The 15252-nt window shown below is 41.3% G+C and overlaps 1 protein-coding gene and 1 long non-coding RNA gene across 5 annotated transcripts in view; one reads left to right on the top strand and one right to left on the bottom strand.

The window, feature by feature from the left end:
- Window positions 1-15252, bottom strand: part of LOC123998786 (SH3 and PX domain-containing protein 2B-like) — a 78763-nt gene that overhangs the window by 62070 nt on the left and 1441 nt on the right. For all 4 annotated transcript variants that reach the window (XM_046303933.1, XM_046303935.1, XM_046303934.1 and 1 more), the window contains exon 2: window positions 6894-6974. In XM_046303933.1, the coding sequence (XP_046159889.1) occupies window positions 6894-6974 (81 nt within the window). The remainder of the gene's footprint in view (window positions 1-6893; window positions 6975-15252) is intronic.
- Window positions 8533-10379, top strand: LOC123998787. The gene is made up of 2 exons (XR_006832338.1): window positions 8533-8955; window positions 9876-10379. It is a non-coding gene; the product is annotated as an uncharacterized LOC123998787 (long non-coding RNA).

The raw sequence follows: 15252 nt of genomic DNA, 5'->3' as shown, positions 1-15252 counted from the left end.
CTAGGCTACCTTCCCTCCGTAATTACCTACAATGTTTGTATTCGGCCATAATCCCAGTCACCTTTCCATGGTTAAATACGGTGGTTTCAATAATGAGCGCATTCAGTTTTGTGCAAATGCCGCCATCTATCCACGATTTATTGTTAGGGTAGGTTTTAATAGTCACGGTGTGTACAACATCTCCTATGCACTACCTTATAAACTCACTCACCGAATCATACGTCAATATTATTATCTGAGGCTACCCGGAACATGTCCCAGTCAATTTAATCAAAATAATCTTGAAGCGTGGATTTCCCAATTGGTCAGACCAGCTTTATAATAGTTCTTAACGTGGGTACATTCTGTTTGAGTTTCAGCTTGTAGAAAGGGAGGAGCAAAATGTTATCGTGGTCTGATTTGCCAAAAGGAGGGCGGGGGAGGGCCTTGTATGCATCACGGAAGTAAGAGTAGCAGTGATCCAGAGTTTTGCCAGCACGTGAACCACAGTCAATATGTTGATGGAATTTAGGTAGCCTTGTGCTCAAATGTGCTTTGTTAAAATCCCTAGCTACAATAAATGCAGCCTTAGGATATATGTTTGTAGTTTGCATAAAATCCAGTGAAGTTCCTTGAGGACCGTCGTAGTATCGGCTTGAGGGGGGATATACATGGCTGTGACAATAACCGAGGAGAATTCTCTTGGGACATAATATGGTTGGCATTTGATTTTGAGGAATTCTATGTCAGGTGAACAAAAGGACTTGAGTTCCTGTATGTCGTTACAATTACACCATGAGTCGTTAATCATGAAACATACAACCCGCCCTTCTTCTTCCCGGAGAGATGTTTATTCCTATCAGCGAGACGTACAAAGAATCCACGTGGCTGTAGCGACTCCGACAGCATATCCCGAGAGAGCCATGTTTCCGTGAAACAGAGTATGTTATGATCCCTGATGTCTCTCTGGAAAGCAACCCTTGCCCTAATTTTGTCTACCTTGTTATCTAGAGACTGAACATTAGTGAGTAATATACCCAGAAGTGGTGGGTGGTGTGCGCGCCTACGAAGTCTGACCAGAAGACCGCTCCTTCTACCTCTTCTCTGGCAGCGTTGTTTTGGGTCAGCCTCTGGAATCAGCTCAAATGCCCTGGGTAGTTCGGACAAAATATCCGCTTCGGGAAAGTCATATTCCTGGTCGCAGTGCTGGTAAGTTGACACCGCTCTGATATCTAATAGTTCTTCCCGGCTGTATGTAATAGCACTAAAGATTTTCTGGCTAACAATGTAAGAAAAAAAAACTGCAAAGTTTCCTAAGGACTAGAAGTGAGGCAGCACTCTCTGTTAGCACCATTTCGTCTATTGGTTCCCCTTTACATCTGTAAGAATGTTTCCCGACCCCTTGACCAATGAAATGTATTCAAAATAGCTTGTCATCAAAACTCTTCAAGTCCATTGGCTCTCAAAGTTGTCCATCATTCCTGTATCTTCACAACAGCTCTTGAAGTGATGCGCGTGTCTCCACTCCTGAGGAGATTTTTGTTTGTGTGTTCTTAGCCACACGTGATCAGAGGTAAATCACACCTTAATTAGCTTCTGCCGTTGTAATATTATATATTTCTGGAGTAAGATATGTATTAATCGGATATAATTCTGCTGTTGAAATTGTTTTTAGGGAGAGTGCAAATTAAATGGCTAGGTAGCTAACCCAGAATCTGACAGAATGTTTAATCTCCTGTTTTTAGCTCCCTATATGATCTCTGCTTGTTAGTTAACTAGCCACCTTGTCATTGGCATAAAGAGTGAACAGATTAATTAGATGTGTGTGGCAATAGCTAACACATTAGGTTGCCACTAGATAAACTGGCTAGGCTAGCTAGCTGGGGTGTCAACCATGTAGTTAGCTAATGTTTCCTAGATCAACCGATCCTCCCACTCCATTGCTGTCTCTCACTGTGTGTGTGTTTAAAATGTCTTTCTTTTTTTATGACAAGACCTATAAGCACATCTGTCATACAGTACATCATCTCAGTAAGCTTTTTGGCCCATATACTGTAGCTACTAGAAATCATGTCAACCGAGGGGGAGGAGAATGGGCCACAACCAAGAAAAGAAAATATCCTTCAAAGTGGAAAAGAGAGGTTCGGAAGAGAAGGAGGATGCAGGGTAAATCCTACCATGGCAGGAAAAAGACTGATATCTGCAATGTTTGATTATTTGTATTACTTACATGATTCTTACCTGAATACCCACATTGGTGTTTTGTTCCATGCTGAAATGTGTCTGATTTGCATTCTAGTAACATGACTGACAGTGACATTTCGATATTGATTGCTGTTTGACAGTTGTAAAACTTACCTGACCTCCTTTCCATTTCATTCTGAGTAAAACAAAGGACAACTCACACTTGGTGTAAATATTTTTAGTATGGATTCACCATCACATGTGCTTTAAATGATATTGTGAAATACATTTTCATTAATGCTACTGAAATTGGTAAATTATTCCAATGTCTTGAGTGCCATTTACCTTTTTTATGAAAGAGCACATTGATAGATATTAAGTCAACTTTGAATAAGACAGTAATTGAATCTCTACAGCCTAAGGACTTTGTTATATGTTAGTCTACTTGTGCTGGAGAACATGTGCAAGATGATGCTGGCAGGCTTAAATAATAAATACATGTCCATTGCACTAAATTGTTCTTATTGTTTGCTATATGGTATAAAAAAAATCCAAACACTAGTACTTCAAGTAGTTTTCAAATACTTTTTTACTCTTACTTGAGTAGTTTCTTAAAATGACTACTTTTATTTAAGTACAGATTTGTGGTACTCTACCCACCTCTGCCCCGTGGGTGTTTTCATTTGCCCACCAAGTCTTCTGAACAATTTTTTTTCTTATTGTATTTTCATTGTTGGCGATAAGACTGTAAAACATTTCCAACTGAAAGTCACTTGGGGCTGATTTCCTGTTTTTTTTTACAACCAGGAAATCAGCTCCAGGTGATTTTCAATTGAAAATCTGTTTCAAGGTTTGTAATTATTGTTTAAGTCAAATCATTTTGGGCTTCTTTGCAGTCAATTCTTTGTCTATTAATTATTTGTAATTATTTAAGTTCCAGCCCCCCGTCCATCCGCACAAGAAGAAATATTCCCCTGGCTGAATATAATTGATCATCCCTGCGCTATTGAATTTCTTACATATTGTCTTTTATATTATATCAGAAAATGTGTCATTTGAAGTGCTTTAGATATGTATATATTATTATGCTAACTTATTAAGTCTTCCACATGGATTTTGTCCACCTTTCCAAAGCATTCCAGAATTGAAAACCACTCAATCCACAACTGTTGAATTTACGCTTACATTTCAAATGTTTCATTTCCATAGTACACAGTACTGCTATGTACTGTATTTAAAGACCCAGATATCTTCCGTTCAGCATTTTAAAGTCTAGGCATATGTTATATCTAATTGTTTCCAGATTAAAAAGAATAGCATGGGATGCAATTTATTGCAGAGTCCAGCATTTTAGTGTGCCAGAGAGTAGGGGCATGTTTAGCTTTTGTGCAAAATGCTGCTCACAACATGCAGCCCCATGATCTCAACCGAGGACTGTGCTGTTTCCACTTTTAAAAGGTTTTGTTGCTCCATTACCGCATGTGGAAAATATGTGACAGCTGTGAAATTCTGGGAGAAAGTAGCAAAGTATCAGCTATACATCACACCTATGCATAGGAATGGGAGTTTGTATCTCGTCGAAAATGGTTTTAGAGTTTAGAGGGCTTGAAGATTAGTTGACAAGTTAAATCAGGTGTGCTTCTCTGGGGCTACAACAAAAATGTGTGCTGTTGGGGGTACTCAAGGACTGGAGTTGGGAAACACTGGTTTACACAAAGGTTCTGGCTTCAAGGAAAGACCAACTCTGCATTAGTAATTAGAGAGGAGTAAACATGCAGAGCTTATTTTCTCTTACCTGATGTAGCTAGCTTTGATGTAGCTAAAATATTAATGCTTCGCCTATTCCTCTCTGATTTAGAATATACCATTGCACAAACAACCTACTGATGTAGGGCTACTGTACATGAGCACTAGTATCAGGGTGTATTAGCTAGCTACCTTTGCTCTGACTAAGTAGATTTAGCTAGCTATCCAGCTAACTAGCGATTAGCATTGGCAGTTAACACAATTTATTTTGGCCACAACTTGCTAAGAAGACAAACTAAGTGTTTGCAGTCAGTAAGATACAAAAACTGATGGTGTAATATAGAACGATTGCAGATTCATATTAAGAAGCAAGGAAATCAGCATCGTCACCAATATCTTCTTGCATCTGTAGCATTGACCATAAAGGCTGTCCATGCCAGTGAACAGCAAGTGGTTGTGACTCATAGTAGATAAAAACTGCTCTCCTTGAGTGACAGGGGGCAGGGCTTGTTGTGTGTATATGGAGAGAGGAGACCCCAGTAGCAAACGTAGTAAAGTATTTTTTGTGTCGTCAGCAAACTTAATGATGGTGTTGGAGTCACGCCTGGCCATGCGGTCGTGGGTGAAAAGGGAGTACAGGAGGAGACAGAGCACGCACCCCTGGGGAGCTCCAGTGTTGAGGATCAGCGTGGCAGATGTGTTGCTATCTACACTCACCACCTGGGGGCAGCCTGTCAGGAAGTCCAGGATCCAGTTGCAGAGGGAGGTGTTTAGTCCCAGGATCCTTAGCTTAGTGATGAGCTTTGAGGGTACTATGGTGTTGAACGCAGAGCTGTAGTCAATGAACAGCATTCTCCCATAGGTGTTCCTTTTGTCCAGTGGGGAAAGGGCAATGTGGAGTGCAATAGAGATTGCATCATCTGTGGATCTGTTTGGGAGGTATGCAAATTGGAGTGGGTCTAGGGTTTCTGGGATAAAGGTGTTGATGTGAGCCATTACCAGCCTTTCAAAGCACTTCATGGCTACGGACGTGAGTGCTACGGATCTGTAGTCATTTAGGCAGGTTGCCTTTGTGTTCTTGGGCACAGGGACTATGCTGGTCTGCTTGAAGCATGTTGGTATTACAGATTCAATCAGGGACATGTTGAAAATGTCAGTGAAGACACCTGCCAGTTGGTCAGCACATGCCCGGAGCACACGTCCTGGTAATCCGTCTGGCCCCGCAGCCTTGTGTATGTTGACCTGTTTAAAGGTCTTACTCACGTCAGCTACGGAGAGCGTGATCACAGTTGTCCGGAACAGCTGATGCTCTCATGCATGCCTCAGTATTGTTTGCCTCGAAGCGAGCAAAAAAGTGATTTAGATCGTCTGGTAGGCTACACTGATTGAAGTTGATTTAACAGGTGACATTAACAAGGGATCATAGCTTTCACCTGGTCAGTCTGTCATGGAAAGTGCAGTTCTTCCTAATGTTTTGTATACTCAGAGTATATTTAGACAAATTCAACTAACTGTTATAGTTTTTGGTTCTTCATCAAATAAATATTTTTGTTTTCAAATAACTGGCATATACCTTCAAATATTATTCTTTATTTTAATACCTGCATTTGCATATCAAAGAAAATAGTTGCCTTTTAGATAACTCTATATAACCTCTATTCGACTACCTCAAGTATTTGAAAAGTTGGTATTTTCAAATAAACTACAAAATACAACTAATTTCTGCTGAGGTCTGGTTCACATAGCATTTGCCACTATTGATGGGATGTGATGCACGAGACAGCCTGTATGACCATGTCATCTTTCATTTTTTTGGCCAGCCCGATCTGTTCATCTCAACCTTTCATTTTCAACAATGGTTGTCTCCAGGATGGACAGCAGGGTAGGCAGCAGTGACATCAGAAGAGTGAGGGATGATGACCCAGCGAGAGACAGTGGAAGGAAAAGAGGAACAGTGTGTGTGTGTGTGTGTGGGGGGGTGCCTTATTGTGAACCCAGAGAGACTATTTTTCCATTGATGCTTTACAATACCAGAGAATAGTGAAGCAGCCAGGTGATGTGTTCCACAGTGGGAGGCACTTTTCCAGCCCGGGCCATCTCATTGGTTTTATGTCCCTACTGACACCAGCCTTGGCAGGCTCTCAGAGAGATGCATCCAGGTGGGTCAGTGCACTTGGCTGTTGCTGCAGAGGAGCGGCAACAGCCAGATGAAATGACTCATCGCTCCTTCACTGTGCAAGTTCACATCCTAAATGGCACCGTAAAGTTCCTTTAAAAACAACGGGATATTTTGTACAGTGTAGATTCTGAAAGAGATTACGGTCATCTTTCTGCCCTAACTGTTTGTAGTCTTATATTTCATAGCCTTACCAAACCATGATGTATCATGCTTTTATATATTATATTATTTGTAAGTAGTTAATAGTGACGTAATAATTCATTTGTTATGAGAAGAAATAGCATTTGTCAGTATTGGATGATCTATTTAACACAGATGGCCACAGAAAAAGGAACTGGAACTCTGATGAAATTCCCTCCACATGCAATAAACGGCCTGTGTGACGTTCTCGTCTGAAATAAATATTTTTGTGGTTATCTGTTGGAATCCACATTTAGCTTCTCCAGGCTCTATTGAATTAGTTCATTTTCAGAATCGACTCATATAAATGACCAAACCAAGTCACATGTTTCAATGACCCAGACACTAACACTATTCCTATTGGTACACCTGTACGATGGCATAGTACAATGGTATTTTAGCCCTTAGAGGCATTATTTATTGATTTTGTTATTTGTCATGGACAATGTACAACATGCCATTGCACCAGATTTAACTAGATAGCTCATTTTCATCTGTGATCCCTGGTAGAAAGTAGTGGACTACAGGGAATAGGGTGCCATTTGAGACACGGCCATTTAGTGTGAAACTACGATTGTACTACAAGGTGTGCACAGTGGTTTTCCCATAACAGTTCCCAGCTCACCTGCAGGTCGAAGAACTTGCTGTAGCGCCTGAAGATGACCTCAGTGCTGCCATCAGACCAGGACACTTTGATGATGTAAACCTAAAAATCAAAATAAATAAAAAAGGGTGTTATCTTTCAACCTTTTTTTCCCTACAGAGCCATACCAGGTTGGTGTAACGACCAGGATCCATACCAATTGGCATGTATTTATGATCTTGTCATAGTAACAACAGTAACAGTGTAATAATCTCTGTAAGGAATTGGTAAAATCCCAAGATTTATTTTCTAATTCGTGGCCACACAATAGTCCACAATGACTGGGTTTCTAGGGAAGATGACATTTGAGTAAATAGAGCTGGTTCATTGTGTGGTAATTTAGTGTGATGTCTGTCTTGTCCACAGACGCAGAAGGGATATCCTTCTGAACTCACTTCCCACACCTTAAGATCATAATTTCCAATGAAATAGGAAATGATCATGCCTACTACTCACGCATATTGGGCTAACACTATTGAAGTCTAGTCTTACAAAGGATGCATGGACATGTGACATACCACCACTGTGAGACAGCAGAACATTGTATTACATTGCTAAATACCGGAAGTTTTCATAGTCAAAAACAGCCAAACTGACCGATCCCGTCTGTCTTTTTCTTTATTTACATCTATATCTTCCCTTTAGGGGTGCAATGAAATACTAGAGGCTTAGGTATTCCGCTTGTGACATCAATGAAAACAACCCTGTGTAAAGATCAAAGTACGAACTAGACCGTGAATAAAAAATAAAACATCTTGCAGCCTGTCGACTGTCGTCATGCAATAATGGCCTGCTGGTGCTGGCTGGCATACAAGCACAACAAACACTTTTTTTTTTAAAGAGGAAGAGCGAAAGAGAGGCTGGGAGGTGATCGGACGTAAACTCTCCAGTGATTATGTCTGGCTGAGTGCTTCTGTTGGCCTCTGTCCCAGGATGGGCCAGCTCGGCCTGTCCTTTTTCCCCTGCCTTCCCTGTAGGAGACCAAGGCTGTGGACGAAGGGCAATGCAGGACTCAACGCATGGCACACGACCAGTGAACCAGTAAACACAGCAGATGGAGCAGACACAGGCGCTCAAGAACTTTATATCCTGCACCTCGCGATGCTCACTGTGTATTGGCATGTTAGTATTATGTAACTAGTCATCATTATCACCGTACAACCAATACTCACACCCCATATCTCCTAGGAGGACTGAGGAGTGGTTTTTTAAATAGGAAAAACATTCCTCCATCTGCCTCAGCCCACGCTCAGCTCCTAACCCTTTCCCTGTGCATTAGAGATAATTCAAAACAGAAAAGGCTGAGGTGGCTTGGATACAGCGATGGAAACAGTGTTGTGATGCACTGATCACAGCACCATCAGAAAGTAGAATACTGTATCGTGTAGGCATGCTTCGTCACGTTGTGCAATGTGCACACAAGGTATTCTCAATATCTTTCTGATGGCTCAGGGACTTTGTAATAGGCCTAACGCCCATTTGTAGAAGTTAAGCTTGCACCACAAAAAGTCGTAGTCAGGACTAAACGCAAATGGGCCAAACAGTCTCAAACGACATATTCTGCTTCTGCTCTCTATCCCAGACAGAAGTGTGCAGAAGCGCCTCCCTTGTTCAAACATTCCATCAATGGCTTGTGTACTCTGAGCTGACAATGACCTTAGGAATAGACGAGTGAGTAGTATGCTTCCTGGTTAACAAATACCCATGCCGAAGGCCATGGTTTTCTACCCCAGTGTTTGTAGCCTATAGAGGGTTGCCAGTTGACTTTTACTTTGGCGGCCATGTTGGAAGACCACCGCATCAATTCTTTCGACAACAACTGCTGAGTGGCAGCAAGTTGATTCATCACCACAGTCAATTTCTGTGCAACAAGATGCAACAAGATAGGAAAGACAACAGGTTTTTTACAGATAACACGCAATCATGAAACACCAAGGAGATAAGACTCAAGAACTGACAGAAAACCGAAGAAACCTTTTTGACTGTCCAGACGTGCACTCAGACAGCTGTCAGTACAGGATCTGCTCCGATCATTTCATCACTGGTAAGTCTGATTGATTTATAGTTTAGTTTAGCGGTTTGTCAACCAGGTGTTAACAGCAAGACTAAATTAGCCAACATGATCTAGCTGGATAGATAGCGTGTAGTCTAGCTATTAGCATGTGTCAATGAGATTCAAGTTTTGGGGAAGCTACTTTTTCAACATAAAAATGGATTGCAAAGGATTGCATGAGTCTCTCAGCGCATTTGCAGACTAATGTAAGCATACTAGCCTATTCCTAATGTGATGAGTAGATTGGATAGTCATAATTTAGGCGATATCAGAGATGTATTTTTAAATTACTTTGCACAGGAAAAATGTGCCATTTGATAAACATTTTATGCAATTCTACTACACTTCATATGACTGGGGACATTAGCATAATATTTTTTTAATTCGATGGTAGCCTATGCCTACTCTGCTGACACTGACGACAAATCAATAAAAACGAAACCATGTAAAAGGGATCATAGCTAGAAGCGATTGAGCTATTGTCAAATTAACATTCAAAGTAAATGCTTTTCATTTTAGCTAACCCTAACCTTTTTCCTAACCTTAACGTAAGTATCCTAACCTGCTACGTTAATTATCCTAACCTGCTGCGTAAATTCTCCTGACCATGAAAAAGGGAGACCCAAAAAACTCCAGTGGCACTGACCCAATGATAATTTGTTGAGAACTTTATTCATAAGAGGGAAAATGTCTGGACATTACAGCATAGGACAAAGGCCTCAATGGGATAGGAAACCCTGCTGTGTTGACTATTGGTTGTTCCAGCCCAACGTTAGATTTGATCTTTATATGACACAAAAAACTAAACATAACAAAACAATTAAGAGCCCTGATGGTACAGGTGACCTGAAGAAGTGATATGCTAATATCAGGAGTGCTTCTCATTTGTTTATGTACGGTTGGTTCACCAGCTGACCTCTATCAGGACAACCATGTCGACTGGATTCCCACTGTGAAGACGAGCAACGCTGCAGCAGCATCAGTTTCTACTTCCACCGCTTTGTCCCTTTCCCTCAGTTATACAACGTGGTTGTCATATGCTGTGCTTTGGTCAATGTTTGTCATATGCTGTGCTTTGGTCAATCTGAATGATTCTGTTGTGCCATTTAAGTACGACTTCCGCCAAAGATGTCACGACTTCCGCCAAAGTCAGTCCCACTCCTTGTTCGGGCGCCGTTCGGCGGTCGACGTCACCGGCCTTCTAACCATCGCCGATCCACTTTTCATTTTCCATTTGTTTTGTCTTTGTTTCACACACCTGGTTTCAATTCCCCAATTACATGTTCATTATTTATCCCTTTGTTTTCCCCATGGTTTGTGTGTGTGTTTGTTTTATGTATTTCGGTCCTATTGTGTGGGCTTGGTATTACTACATGTATTAGGTCATTTTGAATAAAGTTACTTTTTGTTACTCATCTCTGCTGTCCTGCACCTGACTCCTCTGCACCAGCTACACCCAGATCTTTTACAAGAGAGCACCTTCACCTTGTCGTCATGCCAGAAATGCCCCCTTAAACCGTATGAATATATAACATTTAATTTGGTAAAACATGTAAAAGACTATTGTTTATGACATTGTAAACATGCTGGACATTAATAATGGTGCAATGAAAAGTATTGTGTGTGATCTCTGCTTTGCATTGTCTCATTGAATAAAATGTATTTCTAATAGACTAACTTATTTAAATTGTACAATTTATACACATTTAGCATTGACAATGTTATTGTTGTGCTAGTCTTAGCCAAACCATCTTCAACAAACACAGTGGCTCCTCCAAGTGCCAGTCAGACCTTCTGGGAGAAAAGTATCGGGCATTGAACTTGGTAGTAGTAGTTGTGTGTACGTTTCAAACAGTCTACTGGTGTCGTTTTTAAAAATTGAGAACATACAGTTGAGGTCGGAAATTTACATACACTTATGTTGGAGTCATTAAAACTCGTTTTTCAACCACTCCACAAATGTCTTGTTAACAAACTATAGTTTTGGCAAGTCGGTTAGGACATCTAATTCGTGCATGACAAAAGTAATTTTCTCAACAGTTGTTTACAGACAGATTATTTCACTGTATGACAATTCCAGTGGGTCAGAAGTTTACATACACAAAGTTGACTGTGCCTTTAAACAGCTTGGAAAATTCCAGAAAATTGGCTTAAGAAGATTCTGATTGACATCATTTGAGTCAATTGGAGGTGCACCTGTGGATGTATTTCAAAGCCTACCTTCAAACTCAGTGTGTCTGCTTTTATTTTATTTTTATTTCACCTTTATTTAACCAGGTAGGCAAGTTGAGAATGCTATGTGATGCTATGGTGACCAGCGAGCTGAGATAAGGGGGGACTTTACCTAGCAGGGTCTTGTAGATGACATGGAGCCAGTGGGTTTGGCGACGAGTATGAAGTGAGGGCCAGCCAACGAGAGTGTACAGGTCGCAATGGTGGGTAGTATATGGGGCTTTGGTGACAAAATGGATTGCACTGTGATAGACTGCATCCAATTTGTTGAGTAGGGTATTGGAGGCTATTTTGTAAATGACATCGCCGAAGTCGAGGATTGGTAAGATGGTCAGTTTTACAAGGGTATGTTTGGCAGCATGAGTAAAGGATGCTTTGTTGCGAAATTCTAGATTTAACTTTGGATTGGAGATGTTTGATGTGGGTCTGGAAGGAGAGTTTATAGTCTAACCAGACACCTAGATATTTGTAGTTGTCCACGTATTCTAAGTCAGAGCCGTCCATAGCAGTGATGTTGGACAGGCGGGGCAGGTGCAGGCAGCGATCGGTTGAAGAGCATGCATTTTGTTTTACTTTTATTTAAGAGCAATTGGAGGCCACGGAAGGAGAGTTGTACGGCATTGAAGCTTGCCTGGAGGGTTGTTAACACAGTGTCCAAAGAAGGGTCAAAAGTATACAGAATGGTGTCGTCGGAGTAGAGGTGGATCAGAGACTCACCAGCAGCAAGAGCCCCATCATTGATGTATACAGAGAAGAGAGTCGGTCCAAGAATTGAACCCTGTGGCACCCCCATAGAGACGGCCAGAGGTCCGGGCAACAGACCCTCCGATTTGACACACTGAACTCTATCAGAGAAGTAGTTGGTGAACCAGGCGAGGCAATCATTTGAGAAACCAAGGCTGTCGAGTCTGCCGATGAGGATGTGGTGATTGACAGAGTCGAAAGCCTTGGCCAGATCAATGAATACGGCTGCACAGTAATGTTTATCGATGGCGGTTAAGATATCTTTTAGGAACTTGAGCGTGGCTGAGGTGCACCCATGACCAGCTCTGAAACCAGATTGCATAGCAGAGAAGGTATGGTGAGCTTGACATCATGGGAAAATCAAAAGAAATCAGCCAAGACCTCAGAAAACAATGTAGACCTCCACAAGTCTGGTTCATCCTTGGGAGCAACTTCCAAATGCCTGAAGGTACCACATTCATCTGTAAAAACATTAGTACGCAGGTATAAACACCACGGGACCACGTAGCCGTCATACCGCTCAGGAAGGAGATGCGTTCTCTCTCCTACAGATGAATGTACTTTGGTGAGAAAAGTGCAACTCAATCACATAACCACAGCAAGGGCCTTGTGAAGATGCTGAAGGAAACAGGTACAAAAGTATCTATATCCACAGTAAAACGAGTCCTACATCGACATAACCTGAAATCCGCTCAGCAAGGAAGATGCCACTGCTCCAAAACCGCCAATAAAAAAACAGACTATGGTTTGCAACTGCAGATGGGGACAAAGACTTTACTTTTGGAAAAATGTCCTCTGGTCTGATGAAACAAAAATAAAACTGTTTGGCCATAATGACCATAGTTATGTTTGGAGGAAAAAGGGGGATGCTAGCAAGCTGAAGAACACCATCCCAACCATGAAGCACGGGGTGGCAGCATCATGTTGTGAGGGTGCTTTGCTGCAGGACTGACTGGTGACTTCACAAAATAAATGGCATCATGAGGAAGGGGAATTATGTGGATATATTGAAGCAACATCGCAAGACATCAGTCAGGAATTTAAAGCTTGGTCACAAATGGGTCTTCCAAATGGACAATGACCCCAAGCATACTTCCAAAGTTGTGGCAAATTGCTTAAGGACAACAAAGTCAAGGTATTGGAGTGGCCATCACAAAGCCCTGACCTCAATCCTATAGAAAATGTGTGGGAAGAACTGAAAAAGCGTGTGAGAGCAAGGAGGCCTACAAACCTGACTCCGTTACAACAGCTCTGCCAGGAGGAATGGGCCAAAATTCACCCAACTTATTGTGGGAAGCTTGTGGAAGGCTACCTGAAACGTTTGACCCAAGTTAAACAATTTAAAGGCAATGCTACCAAATACTAATTCAGTGTATGTAAACTTCTGACCCACTAGGAATGTGATGAAAGAAATAAAAGCTGAAATAAATAATTCTCTACTATTATTCTGACATTTCATATTCTTCAAATAAAGTGGTGATCCTAACTGACCTAAGACGCGGAATTCATTTTTACTTGGATGAAATGTCAGGAATTGTGATAAACTGAGTTTAAATGTATTTGGCTAAAGTGTATGTAAACTTCAGACTTCAACTGTATAGCTGAACAATATGTAAACAATGTGTGAGGATATTATCTGCTTCAGATGCACAATGTCAAGGGGTGCATTGCAAATGCCCAGAAGGCTAAAGCTGTAGTACTGTAAGCCTATGGCTGCATTGGCATTGCATGTCATTCATTATCAGCTGCAAAATGGATTCACATATATCCTAATCTCCTGAAAAAGAGTGACAATCAAATAAAAATAATTTGGAGAGCTTATGACTGAACCAAAAAGGTTCAGTCAAGAATAAAACACAGAACCAGACAGATTCCCTTCCCATCTTTATTCCAGGATTGTGATTAAATCAACATTGAATATTATATTAAGTTATACACTTCACTTCAATGAAACAACACGTTCATATAATTTCAAAGTATATACAAGTAAGGTAACTCATAAAGGTTAGACATCTTAGTAACAGGTAGGCTATTACTAAAGCTTAATTTCAGGTGAACAAAAAAAAGAAAATAACTGAGGTGGCCAAACTCGCTCCACTGATCCCTGATCTACTGGGTGAACAGACTTCTGTTGCAGACCAGCAATAGCACACTTGATTTTCAACTAATTAGGTTTGATAAATTGAATCAGGTGTGTTCGTGCTGGGCTTGAACAGAAGCCTGCACACCCAGCAGGGTTGGCCTGCCCTAGTTGTAATAGGTTTATGCATTGTGTGTGACTTCAAATGTATTTTTATTGACAAAATAGGTAACATAGGTAACATAGGTACACATAAAATCCATGGTATGCAAGAATGTACCCTTATTCTCTTGGTACAGTCATTGGGACCTCATCTGCAGACTGGGTATCTGCGGACAGAAAACATCACAAAGAAACAGGCTGCATTATACTCAAATTAGACAGCACTGAATATTATGTTGGTCTAGCTCTCTGTCCTCAGTTTTCCTCACTAATCTTTTCATAATATCCTCCCACAAAGGTACAGTACCTGTCTTATCCAGAGTAAACTACGCCCTCTTCTCTGACAGCTGGAACTGCTAGTCGTCATTTCACCCTCTTCCACGGCTGTTAGCTAGCTAGCTAACGTACCTAGCTACAAATGCATTTCAAGTTACAACAATAAATAAATCAAGATGGCTAGGTAACTAGCTAATATTAAGTTAGCTAGCTGGTGATATTTAATTCACTTGGCTAGCTAGCGAACATTATGTTAGCAGCTCATTTGAGTTAGCCTGCACACAAAGTTCCTGTAGCTATCATGTAAAAAATATATTTACCTACTTAAATAGGTTCTCCCACTGCCTCCTTTTTCTGCGTCCTTAGAAAAATGAAATAATGGGCAACCTTCCAGAAGTTAAACACAGCCAGTCATGTGGACGATGAGGAGGACTTCCACCACACTGACTCTGGTCTTCCAACATGGCGCCTGGTGTGGTTGCTAGGTGATTTGGGCTCCCGAGTGGTGCTGCATCTCAGCACTAGAGGCGCCACTACAGACCCTGGTTTGATTCCAGGCTGTATCACAACCGGCCGTGATTAGGAGTCCAACAGTGCGGCACACATTTGGCCCAGCGTCGTCCGGGTTAGGCTTTGGCCGGGTTAGGCCGTCATTGTAAATAAGAATTAGTTCTTAACTGACTTGCCTAGTTAAATAAAGGTTCAATAAATAATATAAATAAGTGTGTGACTCAATTGCAAGCCCTCTATAGGAGAGCATAAAGGCCTGGTAGGTAGGGCAACCCAAATAATCA

Source organism: Oncorhynchus gorbuscha, linkage group LG16, assembly GCF_021184085.1.
Source record: "Oncorhynchus gorbuscha isolate QuinsamMale2020 ecotype Even-year linkage group LG16, OgorEven_v1.0, whole genome shotgun sequence".
Taxonomy (NCBI): Eukaryota; Metazoa; Chordata; class Actinopteri; order Salmoniformes; family Salmonidae; genus Oncorhynchus; species Oncorhynchus gorbuscha.
Note: the sequence above shows the minus strand (reverse complement) of the source record. Positions and strands in the feature narration are given on the sequence as shown.